This window comes from Gigantopelta aegis, unplaced genomic scaffold (assembly GCF_016097555.1).
Source record: "Gigantopelta aegis isolate Gae_Host unplaced genomic scaffold, Gae_host_genome ctg2699_pilon_pilon:::fragment_3, whole genome shotgun sequence".
Classification (NCBI taxonomy): Eukaryota; Metazoa; Mollusca; class Gastropoda; order Neomphalida; family Peltospiridae; genus Gigantopelta; species Gigantopelta aegis.
Window position 1 is genome coordinate 1 of NW_024533001.1, and position 12,897 is coordinate 12,897.

Genomic DNA, 12,897 nt, shown 5'->3' on the forward strand with positions numbered 1-12,897 from the left:
TTTCACAAGTATGGACAAACCCATGCTTCTTTAAATTACCACTCTTTGTAAAACGTTTGGTGCACAATTCATGTTTGAAAGGTTTTTCACCAGTATGAATCGACATATGCCGTTTTAGAGTAGTAAGTTGTCTAAAGGTTGTCCTGCACACTTCACATATTAAGTGTTTTTCACCAGTATGAATCAACATATGCTGTTTTAAGACAGAACTGCATGCAAAATGTTTTGTCATACTTTACATTCGAAAGGTTTTTCACCAGTATGAATCAACATGTGTTGTTTTAAGATAGAGCTGGATGTAAACTGTTTTTTACACACTTCACATTCGAACGGTTTTTCACCAGTATGAATCAACATATGCCGTTTCAAAGTTCTATGGTGCCTAAAGGATGTTGTGCACACTTCACATCTAAAGTGTTTTTCCCCAGTATGAATCAACATATGCTGTTTCAAGACAGCCCTGACTGAAAAACAGTTTGTGCACACTTCACATTTAAAAGGTTTTTCACCAGTATGAATCAATAAATGCTGTTTCAAACCATCTCTATTTGCAAAACGTTTTTTGCATACTTCACTTTGGAATGTTTTCTCACCAGTATGGATCGAGAAATGTCGTTTCAAACTGCTATGGTGACTAAATTATGTTGTGCATACGTCACATGTAAAGTTTTTTTCACCGGTATGAATAAGCATATGCTCTTTTAAAAGTGAACCGTTTGTAAATGTTTTTGTGCATATTTTACATTTAAAAGGCATCTGCCCAGTATGAATAAACATATGGCGTTTTAAGTTGCATCTGTGTCGAAAACATTTTGGGCAAACATCACATTTAAAAGGTTTTTCATGTGAATGGATCACAATATGTCTTTTTAAATGTCCAACATCTGTAAAACGTTTTGAGCACTGTTCACACTCGACACGTTTTTCGCCAGTATGAATGGTCATGTGGAGTTTCAAGTATGTCTGCGTGTAAAGCATTTTGTACACACTTCACATTTGAAACCTTTTTCATTATTATGAATCAACATATGCTGTCTTAGGATGGAACTGCTTGTACAAACGTGTGCGCACACTTCACATTTGAAAGATGATTCACCGGTATGAATTAAACTATGTTGTTTTAAGTAGGAACCCCTTGAAAAACGTCTTGTGCACACTTTACATTCAAAGGGTTTTTCGGCAGTATGAATCAACATATGCTGTATTAATATGGAACTGTATGCAAAACGTTTTGTGCACACTTCACATTTGAAGCGTTTTTCACATTTTTCACTAGATCGACCACTAGCATGACCAAACATATGCTGTTTTAAGTTGGCAATCCATGCAAAATACTTTTTGCACACTTCACATTTGAATGGTTTCTCACCAGTATGCACACGCGTATGTGCTTTTAGTTTGAACTTGCATGTGAAATATTTTAAGCAGAATTCGCATTTCAGACCTTTGTCATCACCATTGACTGACATTGTTAGAGATGACTCTGTCAACACTTCATCTTTGTACTTCTATGTTTAATCAGGATGCATCTTCACAATTCAGATCTAGTATGAGACTGAAAAACAAAAACAACAAAAATACGATTAAAATATTCACAATGAAATGTATGTGACTTTTAGCTTTGATTTCTATGCAATTGAAAACAAAAAGAAGATAAACGTTAACAAGATATAAAAAGTCAAAACTGTTTCACACAAAATTTTCATCTTTTAAATTTATTTTGAATATAATAAAACCTGTAATTTTATAACTGGTTAAAGTGGCAGTATTCAGAATATTTTTATTATTTAAGCATACAGAACAGAAAATCCAATTACGTTTGGTGCATATATGATGCCACACTCCGCATTGATTTCACTACGCTGGCGTAACCAGGTCAAAAGCAAAGCCAGTATTTCGAAAGTGGGATCTCGGTTTTCATTGGCTTATCACAAGTGTGAAATTTCCCAACAAGAGATCACATGAGATTTCGCAATTTCTGAACAAATTTAACTGTCTTGATTGAGGGGTCGTCTCATATCTCCAAAACATATTTATATCCATAGAGGTATGGTACAATGCCTTTCCAGGGTCGGTGGGTGGGGGATTTGCCTTGGAATGTTGACAGTGGCCAGCTGTTGGCATACGCGTTACATGTAAGGGGATGTTACCAGTACGTAACGCTCTAGCGGAAGAGGAAGAGGGTATTGTGTTCAATTTACGAAACATTTTTCAAGACTATATGTTATTTTTATTCATTACTTAGACCTAAAAAGGTGTTTTTTGGAAATGCGCGGTCAGTCTTGGATCGATCCCCATCGGCGGGTATATAAAAAACATGGTATGTGATATCCTGTCTGTGGGATGGTACATATAAAGGATCCCTTGCTAAAAGAAAATGTAGCGGGTTTCCAAGGCGTGTGTGCAGGGATTTCAGCGGGGTTGGGGTTATAGACTGTGTTGAGCGAAGTTTATATGGGGCCATGCTCCCCCAGAAAATACATTTCAATTTTTGTTTTAAGCTTAGGCAAGTAAGGGTTTGGACCTCCACATGCACCCTATTCGTCTCTAAGATTATATGTCAAAATTACCAAATGTTAGACATCCAACAGCAGATGGAAGGAAGGATAGGATATGTTTTATTTAACGACGCACTGAACACATTTTATGTACGGTTGTATGGCGTCGAATGATTATTAATTCAATATGCTCTAACTTTGATGTCGTTAAACACCCACCCCCCACCCCTAACTTTACCCGTTCCGAACGAAATAATATTTATTTGAATTTGTCAGTTTAACACGTAACATTAAGAAGTGGAAACGTACATTGTCTTTAAAAAATATATATACATAATTAATGTGTTACTAGTATACAAACTAAACTTTGAATGTTCTACTAACACTTTATAAAATATTAATTCTGAAATAGGAAGGTACGATTGTCGATAATACGTTGTCAAGATCAAACCGGTTTTAACGAAAGACTCTAGTACCGTATCCTCAAACGAACGTTCTTCGTACATCGTATGATTTCTCTTTTAATTTTTTTAGACGAACCCTACAATTTGAAATCGGCAATCGCACGTGTTAACTGAAACTGTCGTTTGTGCTTTGCAGAGCTATGGCGGCACAGGCAACGACTCAAGCGTATACTTTTGACGATCTCCGTTCATAGCGAACACACACGAGTTTTCTAAAAGTGCATTTGAGCTTATATTGCATAGTTGTACATGATGATATAATATGGTAACCAGAGAATATAACTTTAAAACATGACATAATATTATATTGCATTTCTCTGACAACTAACGTTAACGAAATGACGTGACATACAGAAAACACGTCAGTTAACAACTAATACACAACTGGTCGTGTATACTGAATTGTATGGCACACCACACGTTCACCGGGTGGGTAATAAATTGAGATATTTAAAAGACGAATGTCTGTTAGCAAAAAAATATGCTGAATGCTACTAAATATATTTATAACTGTTCTACTCGTTCGAAAAGTTTTTGTCAATAAACGTTCTTAACTCGATTAACGGTGCTTTAATTTTTGTAGATAACCCGCTGACCAAACAATCACAAACGCACGCGCGCTCGCAATCCCTACCTCTCTCCCCTCCCTGTGTCTGTCTGTCTGCCTGCCCCCACCCCCACTTCCCCACACCACTCGCTCTCTCTCTCTCTATCTCTGTCTCTCTCTTGTCTCTCTGTCTCTGTCTCTCTCTCAATCTCTCTCTCTCTCTCTCTCTCTCTCTCTCTCTCTCTCTCTCTCTCTCTCTCTCTCTCTCTCTCTCTCTCTCTCTCTCTCTCTCTCTCCCCATTATGTTGTGTTAAAGAGGGCTCAAACAAACTATAACAAATTATGGCTTGTCCAATGTTCTGATATGTACAGTGGTTTGTGTTTCATTTAAGCAATATCGTATCAGCAAATCTCGTAATCATTTATTAAAATTAACAATGGACAGGGAACGTTGATAGAAAAAATAATATTCCGAACTCCTGTCAATAGTTTTAGGACATTATTATTATTATTATTAAATGAAACAATATTATTATTATTATTATTATTATTATTAAATCAAACAATATTTAGATTTTATTTTTAGATTATCCGTTTTCGTTCAAACGAAATGTTTCTGGTCGTCCATGTGTTTCTAATACCACAACATGCTTGTTTGATAGTTTTAAAAACGCACGTGCGTATGAGAAGTAACGGTTATTGAGTCGAATTATAGTCTAGTTTTGAGGATATTTCCTTGTTTCAATGTCACAGCGTCTTATTTCACCCTGTAACTTTATCCAAACGACGTTTAACGTGTTATGGGTGTCTGAATTAACTAAACTTAGTGTTAATGTTTACATAATAAAACTAGGCTCTCCCGTCTTTAAAAACTAAAATTGCCAGAATAAAAAAGTGATTTTTAAACTCAGACGACCAGTCCGTACTCATGTTCTACTTCGGTTATTAACAGACATATGACTGTAGAGCAAACAGTGTTGAAAAGAAAAGTTTTGTGTTAATATAAAATAATAACAATAATAATAATAATAAACAAAACAAAACAAAAAACAACCCAACAACATCAACATTGAATGGAGTTTAGCATATTAAAACTACAAGGGGAGTCCCGAGGGGGTCTATACTGTGGCGAGCGCACGGGTCGGATCGTGCTCCCACAGTAAATACATTGACATTTTTTATTTTGTATTGGAGAAGTGAATTATTTTGACTCCCTTCGCCTGAATGGGCTTTAAACTCCGTGTTGACCCGGGAAGCTCAGTCCGTACAAATGTTTGAATTCGGCTATTACTGGTTATCTATTAACTAGAGAAACTGGAGTGAAAATAAATGGTTCTATAAATAAACTATAACAAACCTATACAACCCTAATGTTCAGTGCCATATTCCCGCACTCTCCGAGGACTAGGACATAGTTTTGTAGATGATATTAGCTATAAAACAGGCAAAATTAAACCAACAAGTTCAACATTAAATCGTACAGTAACCGGTTTTACCAGTTTCAAACAAAGAAACAGAACATCCGAAAACTAATCTGGACTACTGTTCGGACTATATTGTAAAAAAACAAAAAACAAAAAACACCCAGTGAACCGGTTTATTTAAATATTACCAGAGCCGGTTTAACGATCCGCGGGGCCCCTGTCCCAGGATATATATTTTGCAAGACCCTCGAGGAGAGGGGACAAATAACCTGGGGAAAATTAAAGTACACATCACCGCGTTTCTACGGAATCTACAAACGCGTGGACCCTGACATCGGAATGTTTTTTTTGTTCAATTAAGAAACCCTTCCCAAAAACAAAGTGCACAATTACAAAACAGACAAGTAGAGACATTCAAACGATTTATATGCATAGGGAAATGTATACATAACCGGCATTTTGCACTGTACACACTATATTAAATAGCATGCAATATTAAAGACACTTTTACAAAACACCCTGTTTTACACCGCTGCCATCGTCAACGTCTCGTCAGTTTCAAAGATTCTTAAATTGATGCATAAGAGTTTTAGTGACGTCACGAGGGGCGTAGGCTAGGGGAGTAAATGGTCCGCTTTCAGAACTAAAACATACAGGTTTATACATATGGAATTTCTGGTGGTGCAAAAACAAAATAAAAAAAGGTCCACTTGGTTCGTGTTCGAACCCCCCCCCCCCCCCCCCCCGATCTAGATCACAATACGCCCCTGGCCACGTGATATGTAATTAGACTACGACATTAATATTAACATTTGCTGGTTGATTTTGGATTGGATTGGATTGGATAAAATATTAATGTGCCTACATTTGTATATCCAATTAAGGTTCAAGCAAGTTTCTCCCGGCCACAATCTGGGATTTACCCAGTGATTGGGTCCGGGATAGAATGGGTGGGTGGGTAGAGGTTTAGAGTCGCAAATGGGTAGAATTTTGAAAATAGCAATTAGTGAAAACGTTAAGAGAATAAAAAAAAAAGTTAACCCAAACAATTAAAGAATTGATTGCTCAGCCAATCTGTCCCGGGTCAGATCACTGGCTATCCAGAGATCGGGCCCAGGTCAGACATGCTCGAACCTCTAGTGGTATAGGAGCATGTAAATAAATATTGGAATGGAATGCTCAGCTAAATATTTATATAATTTGGAGCATTTTAGAAGGACAGTCCAAACACGAGCGTAGGAAAGTGGCAAAAAGTGGTGGGGCACACTTTTACACCATTATAAAGCAAATATAAAGCAAAATATCTAAAAAGTGTTGGGGGGGTGGGGGGGGGGGGGCAAATGTCCCCCTTGCCCACTCTAGTGCCAAATATAAATACGAGAAAGAAGAGAGGATCGGACTATTTAATGCATTTTTAAAAATAATTTCGACATAAAATGTTGAACGAATGTTTAAAAGTTTCAAATCCGATCTAGACGTATGTGGCCTCGTTAAGGCCGTTAAGGTGCATAGGTTGTAGGGACAAGATGGGTTGCATCCCGTGAAGAAAAACCCTGGAGTAACAGTTATTAGATGTGGAAGGTGTAGTGCTGTGCTGAAATACATATCTTGAGAAGCCGGATCCGTCTGAACGCGATAATATCAGACTAGGGTATGGTCCAGTGGTCATGGTTGGTATAGTGGTGCGGACGGGCCCGGCTCCGGGGGATACGAGATGGTATCAATATAAAATAAAGTAAAGTCTAGAAAAGAGTAGTAGGGGTCGAACCCGCTCTCTATTTCTTCTTAGAGTGGGGCGATCAATCTTCCAATGCTGCTAGGACAGTCTCGGACAGTTATGTGGCGTTCTACAGATTGGATGTCATACGAGTCGGGGGCGGGACGTAGCCCAGTGGTAAAGCGCTCGCGCGATGCGCTGTCGCCCTGGGATCGATCCCTTTCGGTGGGCCCATTGAGCTCTTTCTCATTGCAGCCAATGCACCATGACTGGTCTATCATAGGCCATGGTATGTACTACCCTGTCTGTGGGATGGGGGGTATAAAAGATCCCTTGCTGCTTATCGAAAAGAGTAGGGACAGCAGGTTTCCTCTCTCAACCGTATCTAAAATGTGCTGAGTGCTTCGTTAAATAAAACATTTCTTTCTTTCATACGAGTCACGGAAGAATGTTGACAAAAGTCAGCCGGAAAAATTACGTGGGGGCGAAGAATCTCGCTAAAAAGAATCCAACCTGGTGGCGCAGTATATCACATCCCGCCCCGGATACCTCCAGAATGAAGTGGACAGTAGATCTCTGGTACAGTTGAAACGAAGTGCATCTTTATAAACACAAGATAAAGGAATAACATAATACAAGGGAATGTGATACAATTATAAAGTAAGTCTTAGATTCTCATCCACACCCGCCCGAAGAAAAATGACAAATCCCCGTGTTGTTGTTTTTTCTTTCTTTCTTTCTTTTTGTTCCTTTCTTTAAATTGTTTTTGTTTGTTTTGTTTGTTTGTTTGTCTGTTGTTGTTTGAGTTTCTTTTTTCTTTTTTTCTTTTTTTTTGTGCGTTGTTTTATTGGGGGGTTTTCGGGGGGGGGGGGGGGGGGGGGGGGGGAGAGTAGGGTGGTTTGTTTTTGTTTTGTTTTTTTGTTTTTTGACCAAAATGGTTTTTGTTCGATCTTCCGTGTTCCAAGTGTCCTAAAAATATATTTAAGTATCCCTACCACATCCCAATTTTAAAATAAAAGTTGAATAATAATCATGCATTTAATTTACTCTGGCCTTAGTATTTGCCGGTGAACGTATATCCCATTAAAGTCGTAGACCCTAATTTTAACCCTTATACATGGACACTACTTTTGGTTAATCTACACACATTTGGATAAAGTTACAACAGAGTAAAACAATTATTCTGTGACGTTAAAAAAGGGATTTTTTTGTTTTGTTTAAATAGGCGACAATTCGACTCCATACCCTGACACACGTGCGTTTTTAAAATAAGAACACTGCATTTTATGGTATCAGAAACACGAGGATGACAAAACAAATTTAAAAAATCGGTTGTACGGAAATAGATGAACTAAAGAATAAAATATAAGTAATGATGTGATCATACATGGCCCTAACAGTCAAACAAATATGCCTAATCTTAGTGTTTAAAAACTTGGGTCTGTCACTTTAAGAGTGTACAAATACTGTTTGAGCGGCCAAAGCAATGAGGAATATAAATAAGCCGTGACGGCATCTCCATTGAAATGTGGCCGGAGAGACCGAGAAGGATCCTGGCTGTCTTGGAATTTGATAACTCGCATTCATATTTGTAGAGGCTGTTATATACGACTTGTGTGTTTAGCCTTCTACGGTACGGGATAGACATGTTTATTGAATAACAGTAGTTAATGCTATTGAAGCTTATTCCTTACGCTGTACATTATATGCGGTGAAAATAAGGCTGTGTCTATAACGTGTTATAAATAGACGTGGTCTAGAGTCATGTAGTTAGTAAAGTGGATGGTATTTATTCAGTCGGTTTGTAAAATTATTGATATTTATTCAGTCTACAACTACTACTACTACTACTACTACTACTACTACTACTACTACAGTACTACTACTACTACTAATACTACTACTACTGCTTCTGCTGCTGCCACCACTACTACTACTACTAATTCCATTACCACTGTTACTACAACAACACCAACTACTACTACTACTACTACTACTACTACTACTACTACTGCCACTGCTGCTGCTGCTACTATTGCTGCTGCTGCTGCTACTACTACAACTATTACTACTACTATTACTACTACTACTACTATTACTACTACTACTACTACTGCTACTACTACCATTACTACTACTACTACTACTATTATTACTACTACTACTACTGCTGCTGCTACTACTACTACTGCTACTACTACTACTACTGCTACTACTACTACTACTACTACTACTACTACTACTACTATTATTATTATTATGCAGGGGGTAGTTTCTTGTAATGAATGGATACATGGATAAACGTTTAACAACACCCCTGCACACACACACACACATACACACACACACACACACACACACACGCACACAATATACCGTCTATTGGGTGTCTGAAAATGGAATTTCTTTCAGACCCCTAGGCCCTGTCTCTAAGCTTGTAAATATATGCATTATGATTTATTGTTAATGTGGTGAGTTGTTACTGCAGTCGGTGACACGGATGCGACATCACACATTTAGATCAGCTATAGATACACTCAAGATATCATCCGCATTGAAAAAAGACAAACACGTCGCCTCTTTTATCGTATAGTCGGGTTCAGCTCCCTTCGAGTGTTAAACGTCCTGGTTGCCAGAACAAACTCAACAGTCACCAAGAAAATGTCGGCTGTACGAAGTTTGAAGGTTTGGTTTTACGTCGTGGTTGGATATTGTCTTCTTCAGGTTGTACAACTTCAAGGTAATTGCATTTGAATAGTTATATGTTTTAATTATTTAAGTTATGGTAATCATCACATATGATATATGATCAATTATTTACGATTTAATTTCCACAAGTGCTTACTAATATTTCGTAATCATTACGGGAAGAATAGGTGTTTTAGGGATTTCTTTTCCAGATGCAGTGGCGTAGCATGGCCCCCCCCGACCCCCCCCCCCCCCCCCCCGAATCCCGGGACATATTTACCTTTTCGCTTATTAATAACATTAAAAAGGTTCCTGTGTCATATCCCACTACACAGGCGCCAGAGATGAGAGGCGATGGGGGGGGGGGGGGGGGGGGGAGGGATGGGCAGGAGGGGGCATTTTTGTTTCAAAGCATAATATTGTTGGTAGCGTTGTAACTCAATGACTGATCCCTGTCTATAAACTGTGTTGGATTATTGTCTTCTTTTGTGTTTGTGTTGGGATTTTTTGGTTGTTGTTTTTTTTGTTATTAAATAGTATGTGTCCCTTTCCTAAACGGTGTCTCACAACTGGTACATCAAAGACCGCGGTATCTATACTGCTGGAAAGAAATAAGGGATTACACATACACTAACAGGTGTCATTTGTTAATAGCCATAGTTTATAATGTGATGATGGGTCGTTAAAAATCGCCCTTTATTTTATTTAAGAATATGCTCTACCTTTTTTATAGTGTGCGCGTGTACATGTGCACATTCACGTGTGTTTGCGTTTACATACGCGCCTGTGTGCATGTATGCCTGTTAGGACTGGTGTTGTCGTAATATTGTGCTGCGCGTGTATGTGTATAAATGTATAATAATTATAGTACATGCTAATGCACTTTGGATTTCTGTATGTGTCAGTTTGTTCAAGACAAGACAAGACAAGACTTTATTTACTCTCTGGCCGGTGCACAACGGCGTAGGAGGAATATATACATAATATTTCTATAAACACGTGACAAGATGAAAGAGAAATACAAAAGTTAAATTACACTGATTGTGAATTAATTCCTATGAACATTTGCATACAACATAAAGCTGTGAATATTCATAAAAATACAAATATATAAACTGTTTAGCCGGTAGAACTAGTTAAAATTTTTATTGGTAAATTAATGTTCAATATATATATATATATAAAATGTACTTCTGGGGGTTGGGGATGTGAAATATCTAGGATGTTTAAATGCATTCATAAATACTTTTATAAACTTTGCTAAATTCTTTAGTGTACTGATTCGTTTGTTTTGCATTAGTTCTTTGAATTTATAAGTACTTGGTCGAGTATAGTAATAGGGATGTAAAAATTGAGTCCTAGAATTACAAAACAAGTGGGAAATGAAAAGATAATGAAACTTATCACCAATTTCACTTTCATTGCACAGGGTACAAATTCTATCTTCTAATGAAATACTATTCCAGCGTCATGTTTCTACCGGTAAATAATGGTTTGATGTTCTGAATTTTAAGAGTGGTTTCCACAGTTTTTTCTGGAATTAGTTGTTCCTTATATATACCTTATGGTAGGTTTTGCCTCTCGAAGATAATGATATGTTACTTCTCCATGTTTGTGAATATTGATCAGTTTGTCTTTGTTTAATTTGTTGCGAGAGACAATTAACTGATCTGAAAGTATGAGCTACCCAGACATTACCCATTCCCAAGTTTTCCAAAATGTTTTTAATAGTAATGGCCCATTTATATTCTGTTCCGTTAACAATATAGTCATTTAGCATTACTTTATACAATAACGTCGAACATTTTGACTGCTTTCCTGATAAAAACCTTGCCCAGTAACATACCATTCTTCTATAAATTATTAATTCAATAGGAAGTCTCCCTAGCTCTCCAAAGAGCATACAAAATGGTGTTGCTTTCTTAATAGGTAAAATATGTCTTAAAAATGTATTTGTACGGAATTAAATATATCAATTTTCTCATGTCCTCAGACTTCACATCCGTATAACAAGATTGGAAGGACTATTGAATCAAACATTTTTAATTTACATTCGGTTGATAAATGATTATCTTTGGCTTTTGATAATACAAAATACATGGCCTTAGTAGCTTGCTGGCTGAGCTTAGTTTTAGTAATACGGAAGTTATTTAATTTAGTAAAGATAATTCCAAGATATTTATATTCTTTTACATTCTCTAGAACAGTGTTTCCGATCTTGAAAGTGTGTTTATAATCTCTAGTGGTTCCATTAAAAATTAATATTTTCGTTTTGCTAAAGTTTATTTTAAATTTCCATTTTAAAGAATATTGATAACATATATTTAAGGTGTGTTGTAAGTCGTTTGCGGAGGTTGATAAAAGTGCGGTATCGTCTGCATATAACAAACAAAACATATGTAGTACAATAGCTAATGGTGAATTTTGATTATCGGACATAGGGACAACTCCTTGACATCCATGGTTAGTTAAGTAATCTTCTATATCGTTTAAATACAGGGAAAATAAAATTGGGGATAAATTTTCACCTTGACGGATGCCGATATTGCATGGGAATAAAACCGATTGCATATTATTTATAACAATAAGTGATTTTAGGCCTTGGTACATTTCGTAGATAATTCGAAAGAATTTACCGTTGATATTATTTTGCAGAAGTTTATGCCAAAGTAGCGTTCTGGGTACCATATCAAATGCCTTCTCAAAATCAACAAAAGCGCAATATAGCTTTTTCTTTCGTTTTTTAAGGATATCTATTAAGTGATGTAATGTAAAAATATGATCCGTAGTTGAATAGCCTTTCCGAAATGCGGTTTGGGCCTCACTAATTATATTGTTTTCTTCGATAAATTTATTTATTTATTATTTAGTAATGTTGTGAATAGTTTAGAGCAGCAGCAAAGTAATGTAATTGGTCGGTAATTTTCGGGATGTAGTCGACTTCCTTTATTTTTTAATATTGGTATAATAATACCAGTGTGCCATTCTTCAGGTAACACTCCATTATCAAAGATTGTATTAAAAAGCTTAACGTAAACTGGCAGGAGCAAGGTGGCTGTTGATTTAATGTATTCATTAATTATTTTGTCTACACCTGCCGCCTGGTTTAATTTTAATTGTGATATAGCTTGCATTATTTCATTTTCAGTAATTTTTTCGTTTATAATATCATTGTCGGTTACTACGTTTAGTACCTCGTCCATATTAAAATCAAATACATCATCGTTATTGGGCTCTCCTTTATTTAAATGGCTGAAATAATTTTAAAATCCATCAGTCGAAGGAATGTTAGAATTAGGCAGTTCCTTATTCTTAAGTATGTTGTGTCACCCACTATCTAGACACATCATACACTCGTCCTTTGATTTCGTACAACGAATAAAACAGGTAGCGCGTTATCGTAGCTGAACATTCCAGGTAATCCTTTCTCAGCAACAACGACCCGCTCTACCCAGGCATTTAACTTCCTGGTTTGACGAATGTAGACTGTAAAATATGGAGAGTATTCTCTTTCATTGTGGTCGGGCATTTTTGTAATAGGGTTGTAGAAGCGCGAGGA

The 12,897-nt window shown here is 36.8% G+C and overlaps 1 protein-coding gene across 1 annotated transcript; it reads right to left on the reverse strand.

Annotated features, from left to right (window-relative positions):
- Positions 1-25: 25 nt before the first annotated feature.
- LOC121391588 (zinc finger protein 737-like) lies at positions 26-4,997 on the reverse strand. Its single transcript, XM_041523167.1, is given in 2 exon segments — positions 26-1,555; positions 4,867-4,997. A coding segment is annotated over 1 exon segment (717 nt). The 5' UTR covers positions 946-1,555; positions 4,867-4,997; the 3' UTR covers positions 26-228.
- Positions 4,998-12,897: the final 7,900 nt, after the last annotated feature.